The sequence below is a fragment of the Eptatretus burgeri genome, chromosome 6, assembly GCF_056783735.1.
Source record: "Eptatretus burgeri isolate ZD-2024b chromosome 6, Ebu_testis_v1, whole genome shotgun sequence".
Lineage (NCBI taxonomy): Eukaryota > Metazoa > Chordata > Myxini > Myxiniformes > Myxinidae > Eptatretus > Eptatretus burgeri.
The window spans coordinates 91,923,226-91,951,187 of record NC_140966.1 but is presented as its reverse complement, the minus strand read 5'-3'; the positions used below and the strand labels follow the sequence as shown (position 1 = coordinate 91,951,187).

The 27,962-nt window shown below is 43.5% G+C and overlaps 1 protein-coding gene and 1 pseudogene across 11 annotated transcripts in view; one reads left to right on the top strand and one right to left on the bottom strand.

Moving 5' to 3' along the window:
* Positions 1-27,962, bottom strand: part of LOC147025329 (carnitine O-palmitoyltransferase 2, mitochondrial-like) — a 118,782-nt gene that overhangs the window by 73,429 nt on the left and 17,391 nt on the right. For 8 of the 11 annotated variants that reach the window (XR_015059459.1, XM_085886191.1, XM_085886193.1 and 5 more), the window contains one exon: positions 5,677-5,794. Coding sequence is in view for 10 of the 11 variants with exons in the window: in XM_085886191.1 (XP_085742317.1) it covers positions 5,677-5,720 (44 nt within the window). In the remaining variant the exon portion in view is untranslated. Of the gene's footprint in view, positions 1-5,676; positions 5,795-6,463; positions 6,613-27,962 lie in introns of those variants that run through there. The other 3 variants (XM_085886187.1, XM_085886195.1, XM_085886189.1) reach the window with 2 other exon arrangements.
* On the top strand, positions 13,898-15,592 carry LOC147025331 (uncharacterized; annotated as a pseudogene).

Genomic DNA, 27,962 nt, shown 5'->3' with positions numbered 1-27,962 from the left:
TACCAGGTTGTTGTTTTTTACAACTAAATCTCCACCAGTCTTCCAGTCGGGCCTCTTTGATTAGATCACAAAATAAAATTAGGTTCACAATGTATACCATCATGTACTGTGTTTCTGCCAAGATTGAACAAAATCAGTCCATGCATATCTGAGAAATGGTTTGGGAACACATTTAAGTCACAAAATGGCCCCGGTCGGCCATCTTTTATTGCATCGTGAAACAAAAGGACACACTTATGTAGACCATCATTTGTTGTCTTTGTGCCAAGTACGAATTAAATCGCTCCATACATGCCTGAGATATGGTTGCGAATGCTCGGATGCACACACGCGTGTGCAAACACGGACACGAAACTCGAGACCAAATCCCTTAGCCCCCGTTTTGGATGAAGTCCATTGCGGACTAATAATATGTTGTTGTGCTGTATTTATCAAATTTGTTTTTGTGTTGGCCATGGCCTACTCATCAGATAGCCAATATGAAAATTGTTTCCATTTTGTTGCCGTGTTCCTCATTTGCTTCTTTCCTCCGAATTCTTGTCCTTTCTACCTCCGCAACATTTTTCAATATCCCCTCTTCGCTTCAAAATAAATTAATAAATTAATAACTTGTACTTCCTGAACTCCATTCATTTATTTTCTCCCTTTTCTCAATATCACCATACTGAATCTTCATTGACTATAAACACTTCCTCCTTTAAAAGCATTTCAAAACATTATAAAATGCTTCATCCCTTATTTCTCCAACAAGAGTACCCCACGTGTTATTCTTATTCATCACAATCTTTTCATCTTCATAATCTTCTTCCCAAAGACTCTAACAGCTCTGCGCTTTGTCAATCAACCCTTCCCCCACAACTACAGAACCACCTTTGTTTGTGCCTCAACAAAAATTATCCCCACCCATTGCATGAACTTTATCTCCTTTTGTATAATTAGGGAATTTGTAATCAGCAACCCTCCTCTTCATATCCACTCTTTCCACAGACCCCATCACCCCCACAACCTCTAAAGCTTCAAGTCCTCCTTTTCCACATCCCTCCTTATCCCCACACTCTTAAAGCTTCTCCATTACCCCACCCCCTCAAACGTTCCCCTCTCACCCAAACATTCTCCTTCACCCTGCCAGCTCAAAGCCTCCCCTGTCCCCCAATCCTACACCCTCACCGCACTTCCTCCCCTGTCCCTAAATGTGTGGATTTCAAACATCCGGGGCCTCTGTTCCAACCTGACAGATCTGTCAAACCAGGCCGCTGATGATAAACCGAACATCATCTCGTTAACCGAATCCTTCCTCTCGCAGGAAGTCCCTGACTACTTAGTATATTTCCCTGGCTGATGTATCTTCAAGTTTGATCAACCTGAACCTTACCCTGGTGGCAGATATTCACTTTTTATCAAAAACTCAATTTCTCACTGCTCTTGTACTGATCTTACACTCCCAGACCCCAGGAATACCTTTGGCTGCGACTTCCCCTCCACTCCCACTTCTTGTTTGTCTGTGTTTTGTACCATCCTGCGAACTGTGACAACTCCATATATATATATATATATATATATATATATATATCTCTCTCTCTCTCTCTCTCTCTCTCTCTCTCTCTCTCTCTCTCTCTCTCTCTCTCTCTCTCTCTCTCTCTCTCTCTCTCTCTCTCTCTCTCTCTCTCTCTCTCTCTCTCTCTCTCTCTCTCTCTCTCTCTCACAACATGGACTATCTTTTAATCACTCATCCCAGCTGTCTCTTTCTCATCTGTGGAAATTTAAATTGTCACAATGAAAGTTGGTTGGGAGTGGGTCCATAACCTCTTTCACTAGCCATGACATATAATCAAAGGATTTTTGTGAGTTCATGAGAATAATTCATTCTGTGAACTTTCTGACTTAAATCTCTCCCAATTACAAATCTTCCGTTCAGGAGTTGGTGATGACAAGCTCCCCAAAAATGTCTCCTGTTATTCATCTACTCCAATTATTTCATGTCATATTCTAATCATTTATTTGGAAGAATCAACATCTCCCTGGCTATTCTCAAAGAGCTGTCTCAGCACTGGCAAGTCTGGCATTTCACTCAGACAGATTGATAGGGACTGCAAGCAACCATCCGACACCAGTACTGGTCTCCTATATCTGTTGCCCTTGATATTAACTCAGCCTTGGAATTTTTCCACAGAATCCAGCTCTCCCTGATGCACAGATTCATTATATCTCATCCTCAGTTATCCCACCAATCTCACTGCCCATGTTACACTGAATGTTATCGTGAGGTAGTTGTTCTGAATCAACTTGCCTTCTCTTCATGGAAAGCAAATCCTACCGAAGGCATTCTCAGCATATTCCACAAAGCCCACAACAAGTGTGTGTCCACTGTCAAGAGAGCCTGAAAACAATATATGGCCAACCTCAAGAATGAACTTTCAAAATCGTATCCTTGCTCTAAAACCGAGTGGAGCCTTGTTCAGTCGATCTCTGGTGTATGCTCGCCTCCCATCCCTTCCCTCTCTTCAAATGACACCACAGCCGATTGTGGCAGTCAGAAGCCCAAATGCCTCAATTCTGAATTTGTTTCCAAATATTGCATCCCCAATACCTTGCTCTCTGTACCCACCCAGTTAGACCTAACTGATCATGAACTCTGTCTTTCACATCTGATAAGGTGGTGAAGTTTCTGGAAAACTTCTTTCTTCCTGCCTTTGAAACAAACTTCCACATTCTCTTCAATGTCATTCTTCCCTCCAAGCCTTCAAGACAGCAATTCACCACCATCTCAGATTATCCCCTGCCCAAGACAATGATTTTCTCCCGCTGTTCATCCTCCAATACACCCTCCAAGTCCAGCTCATTCCATATTTCCATTTTTGCCTTTCTGAGAGTTTGCTCCTGTATCCATCTAGTGCCACCCACCCCCCGCCCCCCCATCTTAAACAACAACGTCTCATTTCTCCCCATACCCATTATTTCTTGAAATATCTCTATTTTGTCATTCAATCATGCTGTTGGCATACCCCCCCCCCCTTCTCTACTTTTCCTTTTTTACCATTGCATCCTGATCCGTTTGGTGTTCTCGCTCTTCCACGAGCCTCAACTCTGCATACAAATAAAGTGTGAAGATGGTGAAAGATAGAGGGCAAACACCATTCCTTGTATTCCATAGTATTATATAATCAAGCAACGTTGTATAGCTATTTTACAATGAGAATCCTTACAATCTTCATGATTGCGTAATCTTCATGTAATTGTTTTATGGTTAAGTTAATTAAGAAGGAGAACTTTGGAATATTTTCAATGAATAGTATTACATTTTGGGTGAATGCATTTAAAGTGGATTCCTGAGTAAAATTGAAATTATAACCTGCATGTTGCGTTCAATAACAAGATTAGTTCAACAACAGGAAGCTTTCGTTACTTTCTCCATTTCATGTTTTATTTTGTAAGAGACCATGATAAACAACGACAAACATAGTCACTGCATTGTTTGTGCAGGTGTGTACTGATATAGCATGTCTTGCACTGTATTCTGTGTGTTTCGATTTTTCTGAATTTTATAAATGCAAACATTGTTTTTTTTTGCATCGAGCCTAATCTATATATTAAAGTCTCGGCAGTTTTCTGTCTGTCTGTCTGTCACGCTATATCATTACGTCTGGACGTCATGAGGACGTACGACAGCTGACTCCAACATCTGCCATTTATATTTTCATGCAGTTCAGGCCTAACATATCATCGAACCTGTCATACTCATAATCTCCATGCCCTATATTTGCATTTTCCATTCCGTTTGAAACACAAACAAAGCGATTGTTAAAATGATCATCAAATATTGAAATATTACGTCACAAGCCTTCCAACGACACAGTACGTATAGGCCTTAGGCTACATTCCTTAAGCCTCACCTTCAGGCTGCTTCCAAGACCTGCACAACAAACTCTCCATTGTGACAACATTTCACAACGCTAACTTAACAACAAATATCTGTATGTTCAATCGTCTTGACGAAGGAAGCCAAAAACGACTCGAGCATTATGCTGATTGGTTGTTGCAACTGGGTGAGGGGTGCCTGCCTTCTGTGGAGGGCAACCTTAACAATTATGTTAATTGCATTACTGCCTGCTCTTTGTGTGAACTTGGAAGATGACGTCATCAACCATGTGTATGCCAGACTTATATAACCGTCCAATCATACAAAATTTGGAGTGGTTGGCTTCACTTGTGATTTTAAACACAACGGATAATATGGTTGATCCATTGAACTATATGAAAGAATGGAAAGAATATGAGCAGTGCAAGTTTGGCACTACCAAGCACTATATTTGGAGGTCTAATCGCAGCAGATACATTTTGACTTGCGTAATAAATTTGAGGGAGATCTTGAATATTGAATGTTAATTTTGAGTTGAAAGTCAAAGTCGATGTGAATACTTTCTCACATAAACACAATGCAATGAGGGCTCTGGTGAATCATCAATGGGCCGAGTAACATGGCGGTAACTGCCTAGACGAGGGGCTGTGCGGTGGTGACACAATGGTGCTTACAACGTGAATAGCCATAATCCTTCCAGTCTTTGATACAGTTCAATGGGTTCATCTTCCACACAGTAAGATCAATGACCACCTGCCTGGTGACACTTTCGTCGTCAAAAGTGTCGATTCTTTGGCCATTCAAAACCTATCTGCCCTTCATCCACCTGAGTTTCTTAACTTTAGGATCCTGGGCTCCTGAGTTCAAATCACGCTTGACCATTGAATTAATACCAAGTGGGGTTCACTCAACCTGTCATCCTTCCGAGGTCGGCAAAATGAGTTGCAGCTTGCTGGGATGATGGAGCCATTCTAGTATCCTGCGTCGGAGTGGCGACCCATCCAGGATTGTGCCTGATAGTGCAGGAGACTACTTTGCCAGCACTGGCTCTCTGTAGAGTGTAGAGAGTATGGTCCCAATGGATGGAAGGATGATCCATCTTTCAGGTGTGCCACTACACAACGCTAATTTGCAACGTTATTTTAGTGAGATGGATAAAACAACGCTGTTTTCCTCATTGTCACTTCATTTTGCAAATTATCATTTATTTTCACTTCAATGTCAGATCTCTGGGAACAAAAAACTAATTCACAACATTAGTTTTGGCAATAAGTGTTGTCTACATGTGTTGATCCACAAACCTGAAGCTGGTGTAATTGACTTAGAATTAATAACTGCAAGGAAGCATCATTGAATCAAGGAATTCGAGTTCCCTTTCAAGGACCTTGAACACAGGAGGAGGCTATTCGGCCAATCAAAACCTCCGCTGGTGTTGCCAACCTATGCTGATTTGCTCATTCTCTTTCGTTTTTTTATTTCTCTTTGTCTATGCTTTATCGTCACATGTCGCATTTTAAAAGACCTTGGTATAACTCGAACAGGGTCTGGTTCGAACCTCCAAACTCTGACACAAAGAGAGTGGGCACTCTAACCATTATGAAACCGAGTCTGCTTTCAACCCAAACTGAAGAGATGGTTATAGGATCATTGGAAAAACATAAATCTCATGTACTAATTGTTATGCTGTCACAGATGATGAAGTAAACCACTGAAATAAGCAGAGTATACAGCAGGGTTCGTGTTGATGAGAAAACCAGTACTGTATATCATAGAAACTAATGTCGATAAAATGGGTTCAAAGTAATTATCAATAAACTTACATCATTTTCTTGAAAATCCCGAAGTAAAAAGAATTTCTTGACATTTCACTTTTGAATCAGCTGAAGGAAATTCCCTCTTGCGAATCTTGCTTTCCAAACGTACGATTCAGAAGAAAATCTGGAATCACAATATACAGTTATAATTCACATTATACAGTTATAATTCAAATTCACAGTCAGTGGTAAACAGAAACAACGAGAAGGGCAGTTGATAGCGTGCATACCTCCACCATGTAATGCCTGATCCACGATAACATATCTGGCTCAATACATTTTGAAATATCATGCTACATATCGTTTTTAGTCCCATCTCTCAACAGTGAAGAATCACTTCTGTCCAGCAAGTTTCATTTGAATCCGTCCATTACTTTTTGAGATATCGTGCTTTCTATAAGTTGAGCCCAGTCTCTCAATGGTGAAGAATCACTCAAACATTATCGGATATTGATCCAGATATTCACCAAAATTGAATCAATTCTTCAATGTGACACAACCAACTTGTCTACCAAGTTTCATCCAAATTTTTCAACAACTTTTTGAAATATCGTGCTATATATTAGTGAAGGGCAATCTGTCAATGGTCAAGAATCACTGAAAAAATTATCGAATCCGGAATCGGATCTTCAAAATTGAATCAGTTCGTCCTTGTCACACACCCAACCTGTCCACTAAATTTCATCCGGATCCGTCCACAACTTTTGGAGATATCTGGCACAAAGACAGAAAAACAAACAGTCAGACAGACAAAAAAACAGACAGAGAGGGGTGAAAACATAACCTTCTTCACCTTCAGCAGCAGAGGTAAAAATGAATCACATGTCACTGGAAAATTTGTCCAAAAAGAAATGCACAGTCTAACATATTATACACCCAACATACAATTTCTCTGATGAACACCGAGCAGCCTTTTCTCAATCTGAATCACAGCAATCTTGAACTTTGTATCGTTGACATTTCCACATTTCTGTAAATGGTTTATTGTATAACAACACTGGAGGATTGGTAAGTCAGTGAACTTTGGAAAATATGTAATTATTGACTTAGTCACTTCTACAAATTTCTGATATTTGGATGGACATTTTATTTCATTTGGAAATCCACGAATGCATGGGCAAATTTATCTCATTAATTATTGTTGATTGTAGCTAATTGCTTGAATTCTCTCTTCCAGCTGTTGTGGCAATTTATTACCTTGCGCTTGTGAAGCGAAAAGCAGGGTTAAGTGATTGGTCACGTCCGTGTGCCGTACATACTCGCATACATATTTGTCTGAATTTTAAAAATTCAACAGTCTGCACTCACGAAGCAAAAAGTGGGTTAAACTTAACATTTGGGAGCACAGCCTATGCACAAAATAAATGCAGTCAAGCACTTCCAACAGCCATGAATAAGCTTCCTGCACCTCTCTACTGGCAGTTTGGCCCACTCTTCTTGTGAAAACTGCTCCAGTTCTCACAGATTTGAAGGGTGCTTTCTCCCAACTGCTGTTTTCAGATCTCCTCACAGGTGTTCTATGGGATTTAGATTTGGACTCATGACTGGCCACTTCAGAACAGTCCAGAGTTTTGTCTTGAACCATTCTGGGTGGCTTTTGAAGTGCGTTTGGGGTCATTGTCCTGCTGGCAAACCCATGACACTTCGATGGAGACCCAGCTTTCTGAGACTGGGTTGAACATTGAGCTCCAAAATTTCTTGGTAATTCACTGATTTCATGATGCCAGGCACCCATTTGCAGCACCCAGTGCCAGAGGCAGCATTGCAACCCCAAAACATCACTGAACTTCCTCCATATTTGACTGTAGGGATGGTGTTCTTTTCTTTGAAGGCTTCATTTTGTTTTCTGTGAACATAGAGATGATGTGCTTTCCCAAAAATCTCTAATTTGGTCTCATCTGTCCACAGGACATTCTCCGATAAGGATTTTGGCTTGTTCCAGTGTGTTTTGCCAAACTGCAGTTAGGCTTTCTACTGTATCTCTCTCTCAGCAGTGGGGTCCTCTTGGACCTTCTACCATAGAACCCCCTTTCATTGAGTTGGTGATAGATGGCACGAGTTGAAACTGTGGTATCTTGTGTCTTAAGGTCAGCTTGAATCTGTTTGGCAGTTGATCGAGGTGCTTTCTCCACCATTCGAACAATCCTTCGCTGCAATCTTCGTTCAAGTTTTCTTTTGCTGTCACGTCCAGGGAGGTTGGCTAAAGTGCCATGGGCCTTAAACTTCCTGATAACTTTGCGTACAGTGGACACAGGAACATCAAGGTCTCTGGAGATGGACTTGTAGCCTTGAGATTTCCCATGCTTGGCCACAATCTTGTCTCTGACATCCTCAGACAATTCTCTGGTTTCCTTTCTTTTCTCCATGCTCATTGCGATACACACAGAGACACAAAACAGCAGAATGACTCCTTTTCTCTATTCAAACTGGTTGAATGAGTGATTTTTATCTGGTAGGCACCTGCAACTCAGCACAGGTGATTTCAATTCCAAAGTAAAGGAGAGCTGTTCGAAATCTCATTATTTCTAAAAACTTCTCAAAGGTGCCAATAATATTGTCCAGGCCACTTTTGCATTTTTGTGTGGAATAAGCAAAGATGTAGTAATTTTTTCAGCTTTTTTTGTTTTGTTTCACTGCAAACTAAAGAAATACATGTGTGGATACAAAAAGTTTTTTAAATTTCAACAATTTTCTTGAAGAAATTTTGCATTATATGAAAATAGTGCAAGGGTGCCAATATTTTTGTCCATAACTGCACATAGTGTACGTTTCTGTATATTTAAAATTCATTTTCTCAGCAACTGTTAGTCTGATTGACACAAAATTCTCAAAATAGGTGCGACTCCTCCTGCAGAATTTTTAGTCATAATTATGACGTCAAAGGTCACATGGTACAGGTGCGATCTTAGAAAAACCCAAAAACTTTGCTCCTCTCTGTCTGAAACTGCTCCATGGAAAAAAAAAATACTCATGGCTCATTGTCAAGTACTATCCATGTTGAATAAGATATGTGAATGATGATGTCATCAGTGCCTTAATTATGACGTCATAGTTCAACAAGTGCAACGCTTGATCTGGTCAGCATGAAAAAACAATTATCTGCAATTGTTGAAACTGCTAACCGGTCAATGCAAAACTTTAACTAATTGATCAACAACCCATGGGAAATATAGCTTGATAAAAGTGATATCATTAGTCACTGGTCTGACACCATATTGGATCAAAGGAAAGAAAACATGAAAAAAAACAAGTCCTTCTCAAGACTGTTCAGGGTAAGTATTCTATGAACAACATCTAGTTTTATTTGCAACAATGACTGTCAGCATCTTTATATTTTTTTGTCATTCTCTTCTCTTTTCTCTTGTCCCTCTCCATTTTCACAGCTACTTGCCAGGCACGTGAAATTCCAGTGTACTGTTGCTCAATCCCTTTGGCAGCATGTACTTGTGTCAGTGGTGTTTCTTTATTTTTCTCTTTTTGGTGCTTATTTTTTGAATTTCTTATTTCATCCAAATACCTCTCTTTGATTTGTCTTCTCTTCTGAGTGAAGGGGAGAGAGACAAATTGCACAACCTGGTATGGAGGTTGTTCAATGACATCAGCAATTTGTGTGCCACCACCATGTTGGAGTACCAAAAAAAAGGAAGGGAACATCTGTTGCAGCTGCACTACTCCCGCTCCTAGTGCATTAATAGAATGGAACGTATAAAGAAAATACAATGGTGTAGAGTAGGAGATGTAGACCCACCCCCTCTCCCCGCCCCACTTCTCCACACCCCCTCCCCCCGGTCTCCATGTAAAAATAAAAGTTACACCAAAGATAAATGGCCAACAAGCAAAATATGCGCTATAAATATCATGCTAGGATGTGTATATGATGTACAGAGAGAGTCATTCGCAGTGGAAAGGGTATTGCTGTAGTCGGTGTCGACCTGTTGGTCAGTGGGAGGGTTGGCTCTGGTTCTGGTTCTGGTCCTGTGTCAATAATAGCTCGGTTAAAGTGATCTATGGAGACTGGGTCATGGCCACCATTATTATAAGAGTATGAGGGTCCTATTATGAAGGTATGAAATAAAGAGTATGAAGATTATTAATATCGAGTATCTGAGGATTGTAGAACCTTGTAAGACCTGTCATAAGGTTGCTGCTGTGTTTTCCAGACAGCATCACACCATACGATTAAGTGGGTGCATGTACAAAACTCCTGGGGAATGAAGGTCAGAAGTGACAAAGGCGTGCACGTCAGTGTAGTCCATAGGCCCTACATGGCCAAACAAAGTTTGCTGACATAGGTGGTGATGTTGGACAAGGTGTGATTGGACACTAGAAAAATTCTCTCTGAGAAGAAGTGGTACACCAAACACTAACTCTGCAGTGGAGCAACTAAGGTCGTCTTTCAGAGCAGCTCACATACAAAGCAGGACCATATATATGACATCCCTCCAGTGGGCAGAATTGCCATGTGCTTTCAAGTAAAACTTGAGTTGGCGATGGAAACTTAAGACCATACCATTCGCTGGTGGATGATAAGTGGCAATTCACACAGAGTCGTAATCAGGAGTTGACCTTGCTCAGAAAATAGAGCCGATACGAACTGGTTGCCATGATCTGTAGTGATGGTTGATAAACTGCTGAAATGTGCGATCCAGGTGTGGAAAAAGGCCACGGAAATAGTCGGTACTACTGTACAGTCATGTCAGCTATTGGCGTAGCCTCCAGCCAATGGGTGAAGTAATCAAAACAAGTCAGCAAATAGCTGTGTGCGATTGAAGCTGGGAGGGCACTGACACGATCCATGCGGACCCTATCAAAATGCCTATTCAGTGTTCTAAAGTTACTGAGTGTGCAACAGAATATTGGAGCATTGGCATTGAAGACACTGCTTGGCCCGATGACACACATTGGCATTGATTTGTGGCAAGACGTGGCGCATGGTAATAAGTCACTGGGTTGCTCGAATACCCGGGTTTGCGGGCAAGTGATAAGTGTGGAAGTGTCAAAGTCTGTATGATGGAATGCAGCAGGAATGGAAGGGTGTGACAGTCCTGTCGATGTATTACACATGAGGGTAGTGTTTGTCCCTGGGAGCAGTGCCTCACAAAATGTAAGTGACCTGGTTACAGAATATAAATAGACCTCCTTGTTCTCCCATTGCACTGCTGTAAGTGCATTAAAATCAATGGCCTGTGTTTTGGTAAAAGACAGTGCCAATACCTCAATGCATCAGAGAGCATTGGATGCTGAGTTTGCAATTCCTTTGACGTGCTGGATGTCTCTAGTAAACTGCGAAATATTGTTGTGGGCCAGGGGTCGGTGGCGTGGAACGAATGCTAGATGGAGCAATAGGGGCGTCTCCCACCGAAAACCCGGAATTAAAAGGTCGTCACCCCGGTTAACTCCAGAGTCGACGGTCACTTAAAGGACCGTGGTCACCAATATTTCGATGGTGAAAGGTAGGGTCCACTTGTCTATTCCAATTTACCTAAGTACTCATGCCGTCTAGCTACCGGGGAAGCCACACCCTCGACTGACTCTGTCCGAACCGAGTCGCATGTACCAACTCGGATCCGGCGTAACCTAGTGGGAGTTACCAGAGCCGTGCCGGACTAAATGACAATTTGCAGCCCAAACAGCCTCACTATTTCTCAAGCCCTAACCATGTGATGCCAAAGAAAGAAAACACGGTCAACAAACTGGAACATTACTTAGAGAATTTTAGCAAATTGTATTGACCATCTGTGACAAAATTGCTTAAGGCCCTGTCACAGCTTGACGATCTAGCCAGAATCTGCTGACGTATGAAAAATTTGCCGAATATGCTGGCACACGTCGAACACGTTATGGGTAAGTTTTGTATACGTTAAGAGCACGCTGGCATACGTCGTAGTATGCTGGCATATGTCGTACGCTGGCATACGTCAGAGTACACTGGCATGCGTCGTAGTACTCTGAGCTCGTCGACAAATTTTAACATGCTTGAAATTTTTTGACATCTGCTAGCATATGACTCAAACGTTCCGCATACACCGGCCATAAGTTGAAGGCACATTCAGCGATCATTGACACACGTCGATACTTGTAAGATACTCAGAAGTCGAAACACGTCGAGGTAATGTTTAGCATACCCGAAACTTATTTCGAACCTATGAGGAACGTGTTGTAGGCACGTTACGCGATCGTTGACACACGTCGACACACGTTACTTGTAAGTTACTCATAAGTCGAAACACGTCGAGGTAATTTTTAGCTTCAGTGTTCCAGACTCCATGGTTTTTTTTTCTTCGGCATGACGGTGATGTTGACGCTTCGATTTCTAGTGCGGTTATAATATAATTAATAGGCTGCCGCTCAACGATTTAAATCATAACTGCACTAGAAATCGAAGTGTCAACATCACCGTCATGCCGAAGAAGAAGAAAAAAAAAACCATGAAGTCTGGAACACTGACGGGTTCATCCTGTGTGAACAACAATTTTATATACCAATTCCCCTAAACGCTGCCAATACGCCATTATACGGTAGCTGTGAGTTAGTAACACGTTCACTACGTTCTATGGTCGTCCGGAAAACGTCAAATACATCTACATACGTCAATAAGCGTTGGTGATACGTTACACATAGGTTCAAAGCACGTTACTCAAAGGATAGAAATAAGTTTTGGGTATGCTATACATTACCTCGACGTGTTTCGACTTTTGAGTAACTTACAAGTAACGTGTGTCGACGTATGTCAACGATCACGTAACGTGACTACAAAACATTACTCATAGGTTAGAAATAAGTTTCGGGTATGCTAAACATTACCTCGACGTGTATCGACTTATGAGTAACTTACAAGTAACATGTGTCGACGTGTGTCAATGATCGCGTAACGTGCCTACAACTTATGGACAGTGAATACGGAACCTGTGCATCATACGCTGGTATACGTCTAAAAAATTTCAACATGCTGAAAATTTGTTGACATACTTGGTATACTACGACGTATGCCAGCGTGCTTCAGCATGCTTCAGCGTACTCTTAACGTATACAAAACTTACCCATAACGTATTCGACATGTGCCAGTGCATTCGGAAAATTTTTCATACGTCGGCATACGCTGGCTAAAACGTCAAGGTGTGACAGTTCGATGTCTAGTGAGGTTATGATTTGAATCATCGAGCCGCAGCCTATTAATAGCCTACGCCATGTGATCGTCAGTGATATGCTGCCGCGCGCTATGCGTAAGTTAGACTATCGTTGGGCATAGGTTGTGAACGCCGACAACACGCTCAGCATTCGTTGATATAAGTTATCTATATGTTATCGAAACGTTCTGTGTACGTTACTAATATGTTATACATACGTCCAACTCGTTATGAAAACGTCCAAAACTGGAAAAAAAAACATCAATAGTTCAGCGTACACCAGCGTTTTACATATATTTTGATACCTTGCCATACGCTGGCTAAAACGTCAAGGTGTGACAGGGCCTTTACCAAAAAATGTATTCACTAACGTATTCATCGAGGTGTCTACTAACACCTATCAATTAGTGCAAACCAAAATCCTTGTGGAAAATTCTGGGGAGCCAATCAAAGTTCGGGTGCTCAGAAGGCCTGCGCGAAGAAAAAATCGGAAAATTAACTTTTGCCAATATTGACTTGTGGGATGTCTAACTAGGGTTTTTTTGTGGTGCTGAATTGATTCCGACCATTAGATTTGAGGAAAAATGAATCCCTGGCTGTAAAATATTGATATGATACATTTTTGATATCTGACTGTTTTGCGGTAATTTGGCTCAGTTGATTCAGATTGTTCAAATTGTACTGAAACCAGCATACAACATTTTTGAAACCACTGCTATATTGTGTTATACTTGTGCTCATGCTCAGTAGAATTCTCTGTGTCAGCTGACGTTAGCTAAGAGCTTTTAACTATAAAATTATTGTGTACCGACTCAATAGAAGTTGAATATATTCAACGCAGAGTGGACCTATTAATGTTAAAACACATCACTGTATGTGTGTTCTGTCTGTTTTGTGTCAAAATTTAATGTCCTGTCTGTTGTTTACAAAAAAATGTCTTTTTTTAGGACAGTATGGACAAGGATGTAACCACACTCATGCGTGAGGAAAAATCCTCTGGTGGTCTCAACAGAGGCCACTTTCAGAATGAGTCTTCTCATAAGTCTTGGTTTCAGACTCTGAACCACTTCTCGTTCATTCACCAAGAGCTTGAAAGAAGCATGGTCAAATGTGAGACACCTGTCCATACCGACGTTAAAAGAGCCCAAATGAAGAGAGATAACGATGCTGTCAACACCATGGTTGGGTGGTTGGAGGAAGTCAACCCTTTCGATGTCAAACGGGACAAGAAGACTCTGGTGTCCTTCTCAACTGGGTTCAGCAGCACTCCCGAAGACCAAGTCAACGCTGATCAAGCAGAAGAAGTTGGCAGAGCCATACAGGCTAAGATGGATGGGAACACTGTTGTGGATGCAATGGTAACCAAACACAAGGTCAAATCACTTGCAAGCCTCAGATCTGGACCCAAAGTCAATGGCGAGAAGCTGGTCATTGACTCACTGAAGCGATTCAACCACCTCATTGTCATCAGTGAGCGTGAAGCCAAGACCAAAGAAGCTCTGCGCTTTGAGTTGACGCCAAAACCGATGTCTCTGTTTGACAAAAATCGAAAGCCAGAAGACAAGGCTGCCCTAGCAAGGTCCCTGAAGGCATGAGTGGCACCTGTCGAACAACCCCCCTGTACAAGCCTTGTGGTTGATGGTGGGCAGCTCCTGCACAATGACAAGTGGGAGGCTAACCTTACTTTGAAGGATGTTGCCGAGAACTACCTCCGGTTTGTGAAGTCCATGGGGAGCCATCGCCTCCAGATAACGGTGGTCTTTGACGGATATGGCAGCTCCACCAAGGACCATGATCACTTGAGACGAACAAAGAACGCATGCTGTGACATTCAGATTCGTCTGGATCTCAAAATCATCATTGCATGAGAAAAGTTCCTCGATAACAAGAACAACAAAGCCAAGCTCGTTCTGCTCCTTGCTGAGACATTTAGTAGGAATGGAATCAGTGTACAGCAATGCTCCGATGATGCCGACACCTCCATCATCCGCGCAGCTCTTGATGAGGCAAGAGAGCCCCCTGTCGAGGTGAGGGCTGAGAAAAAAGACGTCCTGGTAATGTTGATTCTCATGTTGCAGCCCATCCGATCTTCCTCCCGACAGCCAAAGAAACATCTTACAATGTCGGAAAGATCCAGGAGGCCCTCGCAGGGATATACCGGAGGTATTGCATCTTCTTGCACAGCTTCTCTGGCTGCGATACAGTGTCTGCAATTGTTGGGGTTTCGCAAACCAACTTTGCTAAGCAAGCTCTGCAAGACTGATGAAGCAGAGAGGGCAAAGGACGTGTTTATGGACATCCGAGATGAGAAAGGTGATATCATTAAAGCAGGCTGTGATCTTTTCATGCTCATGTTCCAAGGGAAATCCTCCAAAGACTTGGAAGACTTGAGATTCGACATCTTCAGAAAGTGAGCTGTGACTGGGAGCATAAAACCTGAGAAACTCCCCCCGACAACAGGAGCTGCAGCACAGCACTCTCTCCGAGCTTACCTCCAGACTAGAGACTGGCTGATGCTGCAAAGTCCATCGTTGGATGCCCGGGACTATGGATGGAAACTCACTGAGCAAGGATATGCACTAGTCCCTTCTACAGACCCCATTGCACCAGACTACCTCCTGAGGTTTGCCAGGTGCAACTGTGCGGGGGACTGCAGCTCACTTAGGTGCTGCTGTAAAAAGCAAGGAGTCAACTGTATTTCTGCTTGAGGCATCTGTCATGGTAACGCTTGCCTGAACATAAACCAGCTGGATGACAAGAGGAGTGAGGAAGATACTGGGGGGTTTGATGAATAAGGTTGTAAAAGCTGACGAAGCAACATTTCCATTGAGCACAGTTCTGTTAAAAATGTCAATAAAATACATTTTATATGATCAAGGAGTATTTTTTTATCTCAAAAATAATGGTCGGAATCAATTCAGCACCCCAAAAAACCCCGAGTTAGACATCCCACAAGTCAATGTTGGCAAAAGTCAATTTTCCGATTTTTTCACGCAGGCCCTCTGAGCACCCGAACTTTGATTGGCTCCCCAGAATTTTCCACAAGGATTTGGGTTTGCACTAATTGATAGGTGTTAGTAGACACCAAGATGAATACGTAAGTGAAGAAATTTTCTGGTAAGCAATTTTTTCACAGATGGTCAATACAATTTGTTAAAATTCCCTAACTACATTTAACAGGGGTTTATTTACAATAGGGAGGGAGACACTGAGCAGACTTAATCATGAATATAATGCAATGTACGATGAGCAATCAACAGGAAACAATTCTGCTTAACAGACTGGTGCCCGCCCCACACACACACACACACACACACACACACACACACACACACACACACACACACACACACACACACACTAACACACACACACACACACACACTAACACACACACACACACACACACACACACCCAAAGGAAATGGGGGCCGGTGGACTTTTTTTGACCTGTCAGCTTGGAAGGGAAGGCGAGCTGAGGAAAGGAGTTCGGTCGGGCACCTTTCCGCCTCGTGCTGTCTTGTCGAGACCAGCTGGTTCGGGGGGGAGGGACTCGAATCCACACCTTCGTTGCCGCACCAAGCACCAGGGACCGGGGAATTACGCAACGGACGCCAGCCAGCACGAGAATGGATGAGACGAGATGAGCACTTAATGCCAGCAGGCAAAGCGAGACGATCCCAGCAGGCAAAACGAGGGCAAACAAGGTGACGAGGCTTCTTCTCTTCCGCCATCCGGATCAAACCACTATTATCCATTGCTCACGTGAGGTGGGAGGGATCCGTCCTGAGGTAACTTGCCTCCTCATTGGACGGGGCATGTCGGGGAGTGTGTCGAGGCGTCTCGGTGGCCCGCCCCCCGAAGAGGCTCAGTAGTTCCAATTTTTGCATCTGTACTTCCGAAGCGAGTACTGGTATTCTGGCTTCCCATTGGCTGGAGGAAACGCTCCATGCCCTTCTTCGGAGCGGAGCCTTGATCTGAGGTGATGGAGGCTCCGCCCACACCTTCAGTCAAAAAACCTTGGGCAATGGAGTCGATGGTGCGAAGAAGTGAAGGGAATTGATGTATAAAACTAACTAGAAAATAACTCGCAGCGCACACATGAAATTCCTGTTAGACACAGGGGATGGATTCTAACCATATACATATACTTAACTAAATAACAAAACTTTGGGACTGCTGACAGTCTGTGTGCAAGAGGCTTCCAAATCCGTAACAATATAACTGAGTTGGCAAAATGTGCAAGGAGAGATGGGTCCGAATAGGTGGGTAGAGACGAAAGTTAAAAGTTTGTGGTCAATAAGCACAGAGAATTGTCTGGCCTCAAAGATGTGGTGGAAGTGCTTGATAACAGGGCATACAGTGAGTAATTCACAACAAAAGGTACTGTTCTCTACTTGAACTCTGTTGGTTGCAGCATTTTAGAGAAGGCCAGTGGACACCAGTTGGCATCGATGAACTGGTGAAGGGCAATGCCCACTGTGACCACAGACACATCTACCACCAGGCTTGTCTGTGCCTGTGGCTTTGGATGAATTAGGAATGAGGCATTGTCCAGTGTATCTGATGTTGTTGAAGGCTGACAAGGTTGGTTCCGACCATCGGAAAACTTCATGGTGCTTACTAATTGCGAGTAAATCCCTCAGCGGCTCCTTCAGTAACTCTTTGCAGTTGCGTTTAGAATCCGACTCAGGATGGATTCCTGAGCTGTTAACATAGTGGCCGAGGTAAATCAACTCTGGAATGCGGAATATGCCCTTTGTGGGATTGGTGAAGATGCGAAGTCCTGCAAACAGGTGAAGAGATGTCGGTGTTCCAGATGTTTTTTTCTGCTGTTGCAATGGCGATTTGGATATCATCTGGAGACTAGGTCACTGGGACATGCTGTAAAGTTTGTGGAATGAGTTTGTGGCTTTGTGAAATGAGCCCAGATTGCTTTAGGTTGGGTTTGCTTTCCAGGATGAGAAGGCAAGTTGTTTCATAACTGCCTCACCACAGGATCCATCCATTGTACCATGGGTTGGGTAAAGGGGTAGGATAACTGATAACAAAATGGGATGAATCTGTGCATCAAGAAGAGTATTCGTGTTTGAGAAATGTTTCGAGTATGGAAAATATTTCATAAGAGATGAGTGCTTCAAAACAATTTTATAAAATAGAACAAAAATATGTATTGACTCTATATAAGTGTATTGTACATGAGTGGTTCCAAATATGCTCAGACAAGAGCATTTGTCAGGTTTGTCATTTCATCTCTGCTGAACAAAGATACTTAAAGGTCTCAAGAAGAGTGTACTAAAGGTCCCATGACACCCAAAATTACTTGAATTGCATTTATATATGTCCTATCGGAGTTTTTCATCGTGATTTCAAATCTAACAATGTCTTTTCACAATACTCGTTCTGTAAAATGTAAAATAAAAAAACAAACCTTCGGGAACGCCCCTAAAAATTCTACTGAAAGGGGCGTAACCCACATGACGTCAACTGCACGATGACAAAGGCTGCAGGTAAATTACTCGGGTTGGTGGTCTACGTGATTGTATTGGCTTTCTGTGTGTTTCCACATTCGATTGATCGACTCAAACGCTTCGTTCATTTCTGCTTTCAAAAAAATCAAACATTTGGTTTTGAATAATGGATGACATGGACTTTGATTTGTCTGGTAGTGACAGTGAGTGTGAGAGAAATGAAGTATTTTGGTCTGAATCAGATGGAGAATTGTCGGATAACGTAGTCACGGGAGGTGAAGTTCAGGCAGCTGGAAATGAAATACGGCCTTCGCAGTTCGAGCCCGAAGCAGGACAAGCAGAGGAAAATGGCGATGAAATTTGGGGCATTCATGATGATCGGGAGGACATCGAAGGAAGACGTGGCAATAACAACTGGTTAGACAATCCTATTCGTAATTCAATAATGTAAATTCGACTTGCATACTGCTCGATATCAGAAATATTTTGGTGAGGTGACATGACCAGCGCAGCGGACATGTTTCTCCGCGGCGAATGAATCACAAGCAAGGCCAGCGCATGTCATCGGCCGTATCTCTCCGCGCATAAAACGAAGCAATCTCACTGTCCGGATACGATGAAAACTTGTGTGCAGAACACACCTTGTGACACAATTGTCTAGAGTAGTCCGATAAATCTGACGTTCTGTTGCATTTTTATTTATTTTATTCCTACTGTCGTCATGTAGCACCAGTAGAAAACAATGAAGAAAAGAGAATAATAAAAGAAAGCTACAGCACGTCAGATTTATCAGCCGAGTCGGACGGACGATGGATTTAGCAGACCAGTCTGGACTCCAGAGTTGACAAATAAGTTGTATTAGCATGCAAACAATGTATAAGTCAATGCGTAAGAGTCCCGAGGCTATGAGGCCATGCAATAGGACAGAAAAATTTGTCTTTCATAGTTGTGCCAACATTTTTTTCCCTGTTCATTTATTACAGCATTTTGGCTAATTCTTAATGAATAGCAAGCCAATGGAAGCAGTACCTTCACTTCACAATAAACCAATGTATGTCAAGTGCAGCCATACCTGGCTTGCATGCATGTGGAATCGTATCTATCCCAGCAGGCTGGTTTCAACGAGCAATTCAATAAGCTGCAAAATGTGGGTGCAGGTTTTTCACATTGTTTGATTTTAAAATTATCTCCTGGCACCTTGAAATGATGTAATATTAATCTTTAGTATTTTACTTGTATGTCCCTGTAAGTTTCTTCTTTAATGGAAAGGTTCAACAGTCACATTTAATATTTTGGGGACATGGTATAGCCCTTTATTTTGCATACATGTATTGGATTTGTACACGACTATGACAAGGTAGTAAAGGGATAAATAGTTGCCTCATGATTGTTGTGCATACACGGCTCAGAAGCAGAATTTCTTTCCCGCGAAACAATCACAGTAATTAAGACGATCAGTGAGATAGCAAACACATGTGCACAATGCATTTGTATGTACTTTATACGGCGCGCGACATCTTGAGTCAATCCACTCTGTGCGAGTTTCTGCAGATGACGTCAACGCTGCGGTTCGCTGAAGTCAACTTTTTGAAGGGGCGGGGCATAGCAAGTTGTGAAAAGCACCAGAAATGTTCGAAATATTGGTCTAATTATCCCATTTTTAAATTTTTTTTTTTATTTTAAAAAAGAAACATGGGTGATTTCTTCACTAGGAAGGTCAAGTTAATATATAAATAACCAGAAAGTTTTGAGTGTTATGGGACCTTTAATAGAGACCACGGCCTTTCAACATTACCTTGAATGTATGTGGAAGGGAGATGAATCGTATTAGAAATTATAAACCCGAAATATTCTCAGAGACTGTGAGTAGGAATGCTCCAATAGCATGTGATGATAAAAGATATATAATGAGTAATGGAGTAAATACATTGCCTTCTGGGTTTAAAGTATAAGTAGTAATAAAAAAATGGGGTTGTAGGTTTCAACAGGCTACCACTGCATTATTTTTAATTGATTAATAAATTGTTATACCTGAAAATAAAACACAAATATTTATAGTATCACTGTGTGAAAACTCAATTTGATTAAGGAAATCATCAATTGAAAGGAGGGGAGGGGGGCAAAGCCCAGCCCCCAACTGGGGAAGTAGTATCAGAAGGGATGCGTTTGATGCAGTAATGTGTCGCAGTTTGAAAAGGAGAAATATGAATGAGCGGAAGCGAGCGAATATTCCGACTTTGAGAAATGGGACACATTACTGCGTCAAAGCCTCCCCTTTGATACAACTGGCAGCAAGCGCTTATCTGCCATTAGGGATTTCGTAATCGTAATATAACTGGTTCATTGGATGATATATGCAGATCTAGACATAAGGAATAGTGTTTATACAGAAGCTTTCGTCCGTTTATTCATTCCCAAACAAGCTCCGTGAAAGCAACAAAGAGCTCCCAAAGGCTCCTTGAAACTAAAGGAATGATGTTGTTTTATGGCAACAATACTTCAGAAAGGCATTACAGTTCCACGATAAATCAAATACAATAAATCAAACGAACAGGAAGCACACCTCAAATGCAGTCGAAATACGTTATGCAAATGGCATGAATGCACGTGATGTGCAATGCCTTTAAATGAAAACGCGGACAAAATACATGCCAATATTTCTTACTACATGAAGTCTGACAATTAGATACATAGAGAGACACCATATAATTACCACTTTAATCCTCCTTCACGAGTAGCGCTTGTATGTAGATAAAACATAGACTGGGCCTGGACACACCGATAGCCTCATGGCTCAATATGAATCTCGCAACACAATAAGCTTCACGACACAAAGTAAGCTACGCAGGTGTGAACCTCAGGTCCAGTCAGGTACGGGAGCATGCGCCAGAGCAGCGCGTCACTGCATCCACTTTCCGCTGGTGCTCCAGGGTCTCCGTCTGGCCATCCCCCAGGCAGATGCCTGGCCCATCCCCATCTCCTTGAGATGCCGATCAATCTGCTGCAACCATGAAGCACATGGTCGGCCCATTGGCATCCTCCACTCACGAGACTCCCTTGCTGAGAGAATCTGGTGAGCAGGATCAGTGTCATGATAACGAGCCACATGCCCCAAAAAAGCCACAGCTGATGCTCACAGACTATACAGGTAGCAAATCTCATTTGAGTCTCTCTCAGCAACCGCTCATTGGAAACAAAGTCTGGCCAGCGATAGCTAAGGATTCTCCAAAGAGAACTGGTACAAAAAAGGCACTAAGTCTCCGTCTCAGATCCTTGGTCAGAGTCCAAGTCTCACATCCATAGATTAAGACTGGAAGCACCAACGACCTGAAGACTCGGAATTTCGACCTCCCGCACAGGTACCGGCAGCACCACACCCCATTATCCAGTGAATCCATGACTCCCCAGGCCCGACCCAGCCATCCATTGACCTCTGACTCACAGCCAGCAGAGACATGAATATCATTGCCAAGGTAATTGAATCTCTCTACGACCTCAACATCCTCACCATAAACAGGCACAGACAGGACAGCAGCATCCAAGATGTCACTGAAAGCCTGGAACTTTGTTTTTTTTTACCCAGGAAACCCGTAATCCCAGCGGCTCCAACTCCTCATTCAGCACCTCGAGGGCCCCCAAAAGGATATCTAAAGTCTCTGCAAAGCTGACTGCATCATCTGCGAAATCAAGGCCAGAGATTTTGACATTCCAAAATGATGCACCGCAGCTTGATCTCAATGACATCCTCCCTATAATCCAGTCTATACAAGTGCTGAAGAGTGTGGGGGCCAGTACACACCACTGACGAACTCCAGTAACAAAGGGAAATAAGTCAGAGATGGTGTCACCACATCTCACAACACTCACAGTACCAGAGTAGAGTTCCTCTAGAATCCACTAGAGGGCATTCCGATTCACTGAATCAAACGCTTTACAGAGATCAACATAGGCTGCAAGCAGCCACTGCCGAAACTCTCGTCTGCGTATAGTGAGGACCCGAAGAGCAAGGATACGGCCAATCGTTGACCTCTTTGGTATAAAGCCTGACTGCTCTGGACACTTGTGCTCAAGCAGATGGTGGCGAACCCTCTCAAGAATTATCCAAGCAAAGTCCTTGCCCGGCACTGAAAGCAGAGTCACCACCCCTCGGTAGTTGTTGCAGTCTTGGTGATCACCCTTCCCTTTCCAGAGAGGGACAACAAGGCCCCTCCTCCAGTCAGTTTCGATGATGACTATGTTCCAGGGAGAGCACAGAACTGCATGCAATTACACGAGTGCAGCATTTCCACCAGCCTTGAGAAGATCAGCATGGATGCCACAGCTCCCTGGAGCTTTACCCCCATTTCAACCAGTTCACCGCAGACTGTGTTTCCTCAAGTGAAGGTGAGCCACAGTTGATTTGGAGGGTCAGCAACAGGGATTGTAACACCCCTGACATCCAACTCGACAGCTGGTGGATCAGCTTGGTACAATCGCTCAAAGTAAACGGCCCAGCAGGTATTCACTTCAGACTCCTCTGTCAAGGGCCTACCACCCTCTGCTCTACCTGCAGTACATCGAGGAATGGGCTAGGATGAATGCAATGCACAAATTCCCTGGTAAGCAGGATGAGAATCACTTCACCACAGGTGATGCTCGACCCCCTCAAAGATTCCTCGCACAGAGGTCTCCTTGTCCACCCTTAGCACATGTGCAGTTTTAGGCCTCAGCTCCTTGAATAGCTCAACTCTGCCAATCAGCCTGGCCCTTTGACTCTGGTCAAGGATATCCAGTGTCCCTTGAGAGACAAAATTCTTCTTTGCCCTACGGTGAGTTCCAAGACATCCACCGGCATCATCAAGGACGGTGGTCTTGAAGGTACTGCACAACTCTTCAGGACCTCCCAAAGCACCCAGACCCCCCCCCAAATCTCCACCCAGCTTGTTTGCAAACTCCTCACCTACCCTCGCATCCTTGAGCTTGCCAACATCCAGCCGAGGCTGGGATGGCACCATTCTCCTGGATTTAAGGTGCAACTTAAGAGTTTTAACAAAAAGCCGGAGGTCAGTATTGAGGAACTCAGCATTCCGGTAGACCGTGCAGTTCTGGATCATCCTCGAGCGACCATAAACGAGGACATGGTCAATCTCATTTGCTACAACGCCAGTATTGGAATACCAAGTCCAGTGATGAGCTTGTGGCTGCTGAAAGCATGAACCGGCCACCCTAAGTCCATGACTTCTTGCAAGGTCAAGGAACTTAGTGCTATTCAGGTTTGCAGTTCCTGACCCATGGAGACCAACACACATCTTACCATCCCTATCAGTTCCAGTCGATGCAATGAAATCCCCCAAGACTGGAAGTGTATCTCCTCTGAGGCACTGATCAACCACAGACTCGTGCGTGGCATAGAATGTATCCTTCACGTTGAGATCACTCACCTCAGTTGGAGCATAAAGAGGGACCAGGGAAATGACACTGAAGGAGTGACGAATCCTTTGTCTCATAATACGCTCGTTCACCGGTGTTACCTCAATTATCATTGGAGTCAGCTTATTGGGTACAGCTACAGCAACTCCTTGGGCATGGTAACCATCAGAGCGAACAGACCAATTGTAGGTTTAACTACCCACCATGATCTCGCCGCAATCCGGTCTCCGAACCTCAGAGAGTGCTGCAATACCAATGTCCAAACGCTTCAGCTCAGATGATAACAGAGACAGGTGATCATCCTCTCTTAGGGGTAGGACATTCCAGGCACCCACCCGAAGGGACCACCACAGGTTAACCCAAGGAGACCACCGTCTTGTGGACGGCACTTCAGCACCACTCGGACACACTCTCCCGCAATCTGACCCGGGAATGTTACCCCGTGGTTTCCCTCCTATCATCAAAGATTGGGGGTCCCAAAGGCTATGCCACAATCCCTTCATCCGGTGAGCTGCCCTGCGAAGGGAAGCTGCACAGGAGGTATTCCCACGGAGTGGGTTTTCAGATTTCTTTTCGTTTTTATGTTTTGCGGAATGAAGGGTTTTACAGTGGTCGGAGTGCAAATCCTTCCACCAACCTCCTAATAAGAAGGAACCCAACTGCAGGAGGACATCCGTAGACACAGTTGGGCACTAAATATGGATGGCCGTTGGCTCACAAGGAGCTCCTCCGCCCTTTGACAGGTTTTGTTTTTACTCCTGCTGGGTGTCCATACCCAAACACCCTCCTCACCAAAAAACCTGGTGGGGGAGACAGGTGAGTCACCGACAACCCGACCATGGAACAGGTTAGTGCAGGTTTACATGATACCTGTAGCAAGTCACAGATCTGATCTGGCCTGACCTGACATATGAACCTCGCAACACTACAAGCTCTGTCCAGAACATCCCCTCAGAACATTACTGGTGTGATAAATCTTTACGAACCCACAAATGTCATGAATGACATTACAGATGGTATTCGTAGAATACTTACCCTGGGCAGTCTTGAGAAGGACTTTGTGTGAGCCAACTCTTCTGGCGGCAAGTTTGTAATTCACAAAATGAATTTTAAAAAGTTGTAATTCAAATCAAATGAAAGACCAAATCAAATGGGTCCTGCATTGGAGTTATTTGACCATTTGGCCAATGTTGATGGTAATTGGTAATCTATATTTTTAGCAGTGTGTGTGTGTGTGTGTGTGTGTGTGTGTGTGTGTGTGTGTGTGTGTGTGTGTGTGTATGTGTGTGTGTCTGTGTATGTGTATGTGTATGTGTGTGTCTGTGACCGCTGTTTCTCGACAACCACTGGTCCGATCTAATTGAAACTTGCCAGGTATGTTGCTGGTGTCCTCAGTATGTGCCTTTTCAAGGTTTGATATTAATTGGACAAGTGCTTCCCAAGTTATGGCCATTTATTTACCAAACAAAAGACAGGACACGTTGCTGTGTAGGCGTGGCCGATGGGGAAAGGGCGCCTTAGTTACCGTGGCATAGGAGTGGCAATGGTCAATGGCTGCGAATGTCATGGCTTGCAAAGACAGGGAGGTAAACTTGATTTTAATTAACTCTCTGTGTCTAAGTATCACAGCAGTTGTTACTTCAATGCAAGCGATAATTCGTGGAATGCATGTGAACATTCTGTATGGGCACGCACTACTTCTGGATAGTGATGACTTACTGTATTCTAATAATTTCTCGATTTCTTATGCGCATTTATAGATGAACATAATGCCCCCAATCCAGTCGACGTTTACGAGAGCGAAGGAATGGCCTGTGTGGTTGTTGTTTCTGGCATGTGGTTTGAAATGTTTGTTTGTTTTTTTTGCACGTACGGGCACGCACGTACGGGAACACACATAAGGGCACGTACTAGTTTTAAAAATTTTGGCCAATGTTGACCTCAAAAATAGCTGGTGATTGAATTCATTGACTTGATATGCAAATCTTCTTCAAATTTAAAATCAATCGGATGAAAATTGAGGATTTTAGAAAGCGACCTGTGTTGACCTTTGGCCTATGTTGACTTCAAAAGAGTTACTGCAATATAACATCGTCATGGAAACATGTGGTAAAGTTTCAATTTCCTCCGCTGAACGGTTTTCGATGTATGCTCTGTGATCTTATGAACAGCATGGGCTATGTGAGATCGTGCCAGACGGACAGGTTTGGCAATTTTTGGCGATTTTCTAATTTTTACATTATTTTGCATGGCGACGTGTGACGTCACAGCTGACAGGCGTAATGCCGTCATGACATCATCGGTCATTGGCTGACGTCATTACGTCTGTCATCGACAGACCGTCACCGCTGAGAGGCGTAATGCCACTCCGAGAAAACAGCGGCTGCAATGTCAAACCCTCTTCTGCACATGCTGATTACCTCAGAAGGTGAATTTGACACAAAAAAATGTAACAAAAAACATTGTATATAAAGAAATTCGATAAATCACATTGTGAACACTGGATATATTGACGTCCTTACGAACCCTCACGACAGAAACTTTGTGCAGAGCACGGGTTTGGCTAGTTAATTATTATTCTTGTAACTCCCAATACCACAATTGTGAAGATGATAAATCCAATATTCGTACTGAAGAACAGTTGCAATAAACATTCACCAATGACATTTTAACATCAAGTTCATAAAAACCTTCACCACTCGGGAATCTTGACATGAAACAAACGTCGAGCAGGATTGAGAAAACTAAATAACTCACGAAATTACCTCAGGGAAAGACGTGCAATGTACATGAGTAAAGTATAAACACCTCCTGCGAGCACAAATCACTGGTGAAACATTCAAGTGATTCAGTAAAATACACAATCTGGTCATTATTAGACGTCCTGCAGAAAAAAATGTTTCTTCACTGGGTTTAACTCCAATTTGGCGGGAACGAAAACTGAACTCTGCAGAAAGATCGCGTGCGTCCACGTCATCTCCAAACCGTCCCCTCCAGGGAAAACCATCTTCTCCATCGTTCTTGATGACGTCATTCTCTTCGAAGAAGACCGGCTGACGAAAAAAAAATCTTATTTTTTTCCTTCCAAAACCAAGTGAAAGAGAAAGAAAACACCGAGAAATAAAAACGATAATTGGTGGTCAAAAGTGGGGAAACCAAGCTTCATGATAAAACGATTGGAATGGCGAAGTTCGGTGGCAGATCAGAGAATGTCAACCATTTTCGGGAAGGTGGAAGAGTTGAGGACGCATGGTTCGAGATTGATGTGCTTCAGATTGGAAGAATGGAGCTCGTCGTACGTCATCAGACAAATTGGATGTTGGGTTTGTAATATGACATGCGCTGTCTCTGTGCTCCAAAGCCGGTGTCCCAATTACCCGAATGGCCGAATGGAAACAAGAACACCTTTAAATGAAAAACCTGGCACACCCTCCCGAGATCCCTCGGGGGACGAACCGAGCACGCGGACTTGCTAAACCCCTCCCATCAACACGAAACCCCTCCCCTCAACACTAAACACCTCCCCTCAACACGAAACCCCTCCCATCAACACGAAACCCCTCCCATCAACACGAAACCCCTCCCCTCAACACTAAACTCCTCCCCTCAACAGTAAACCCCTCCCTCCCATCAACACTAAACCCCTCCCCTCCCCTCAACACGAAACCCCTCCCCTCTCCCCTCAACACTAAACCCCTCCTCCCATCAAAACTAAACCCCTCCCTCTCCCAACAACACTAAACCACTCCTCCCATCAACACGAAACCCCTCCCTCCCATCAACACTAAACCCCTCCCTCTACAATCAACACTAAATCCCTCCTCCCATCAACAATAAAGCCCTCCCCTCCCATCAGCACTAAACCCCCTTCTCCCATCAACACTAAACCCCCTTCTCCCATCAACACTAAACCCCTCCTCCCATCAACACAAAACCCCTCCCCTCCCATCAACACTAAAGCCCCTTCTCCCATCAACACTAAACCCCCTTCTCTCATCAACACTAAACCCCTCCCCTCCCATCAACACTAAACCCTTCCACTCTCCTATCAACACCAAACGCCTCCTCCCATCAACACTAAACCCTCCTCCCATCAACACGAAAGCCCTCCCTCCCATCAACACTAAACCCCCTTCTCCCATCAACACTAAACCCCCTTCTCTCATCAACACTAACCCCCTTCTCTCATCAACTCCAAACCCCTCCCCTCCCATCAACACTAAACCCTTCCACTCTCCCATTAACACCAAACGCCTCCCCTCCCATCAACACTAAACGCTCCCCT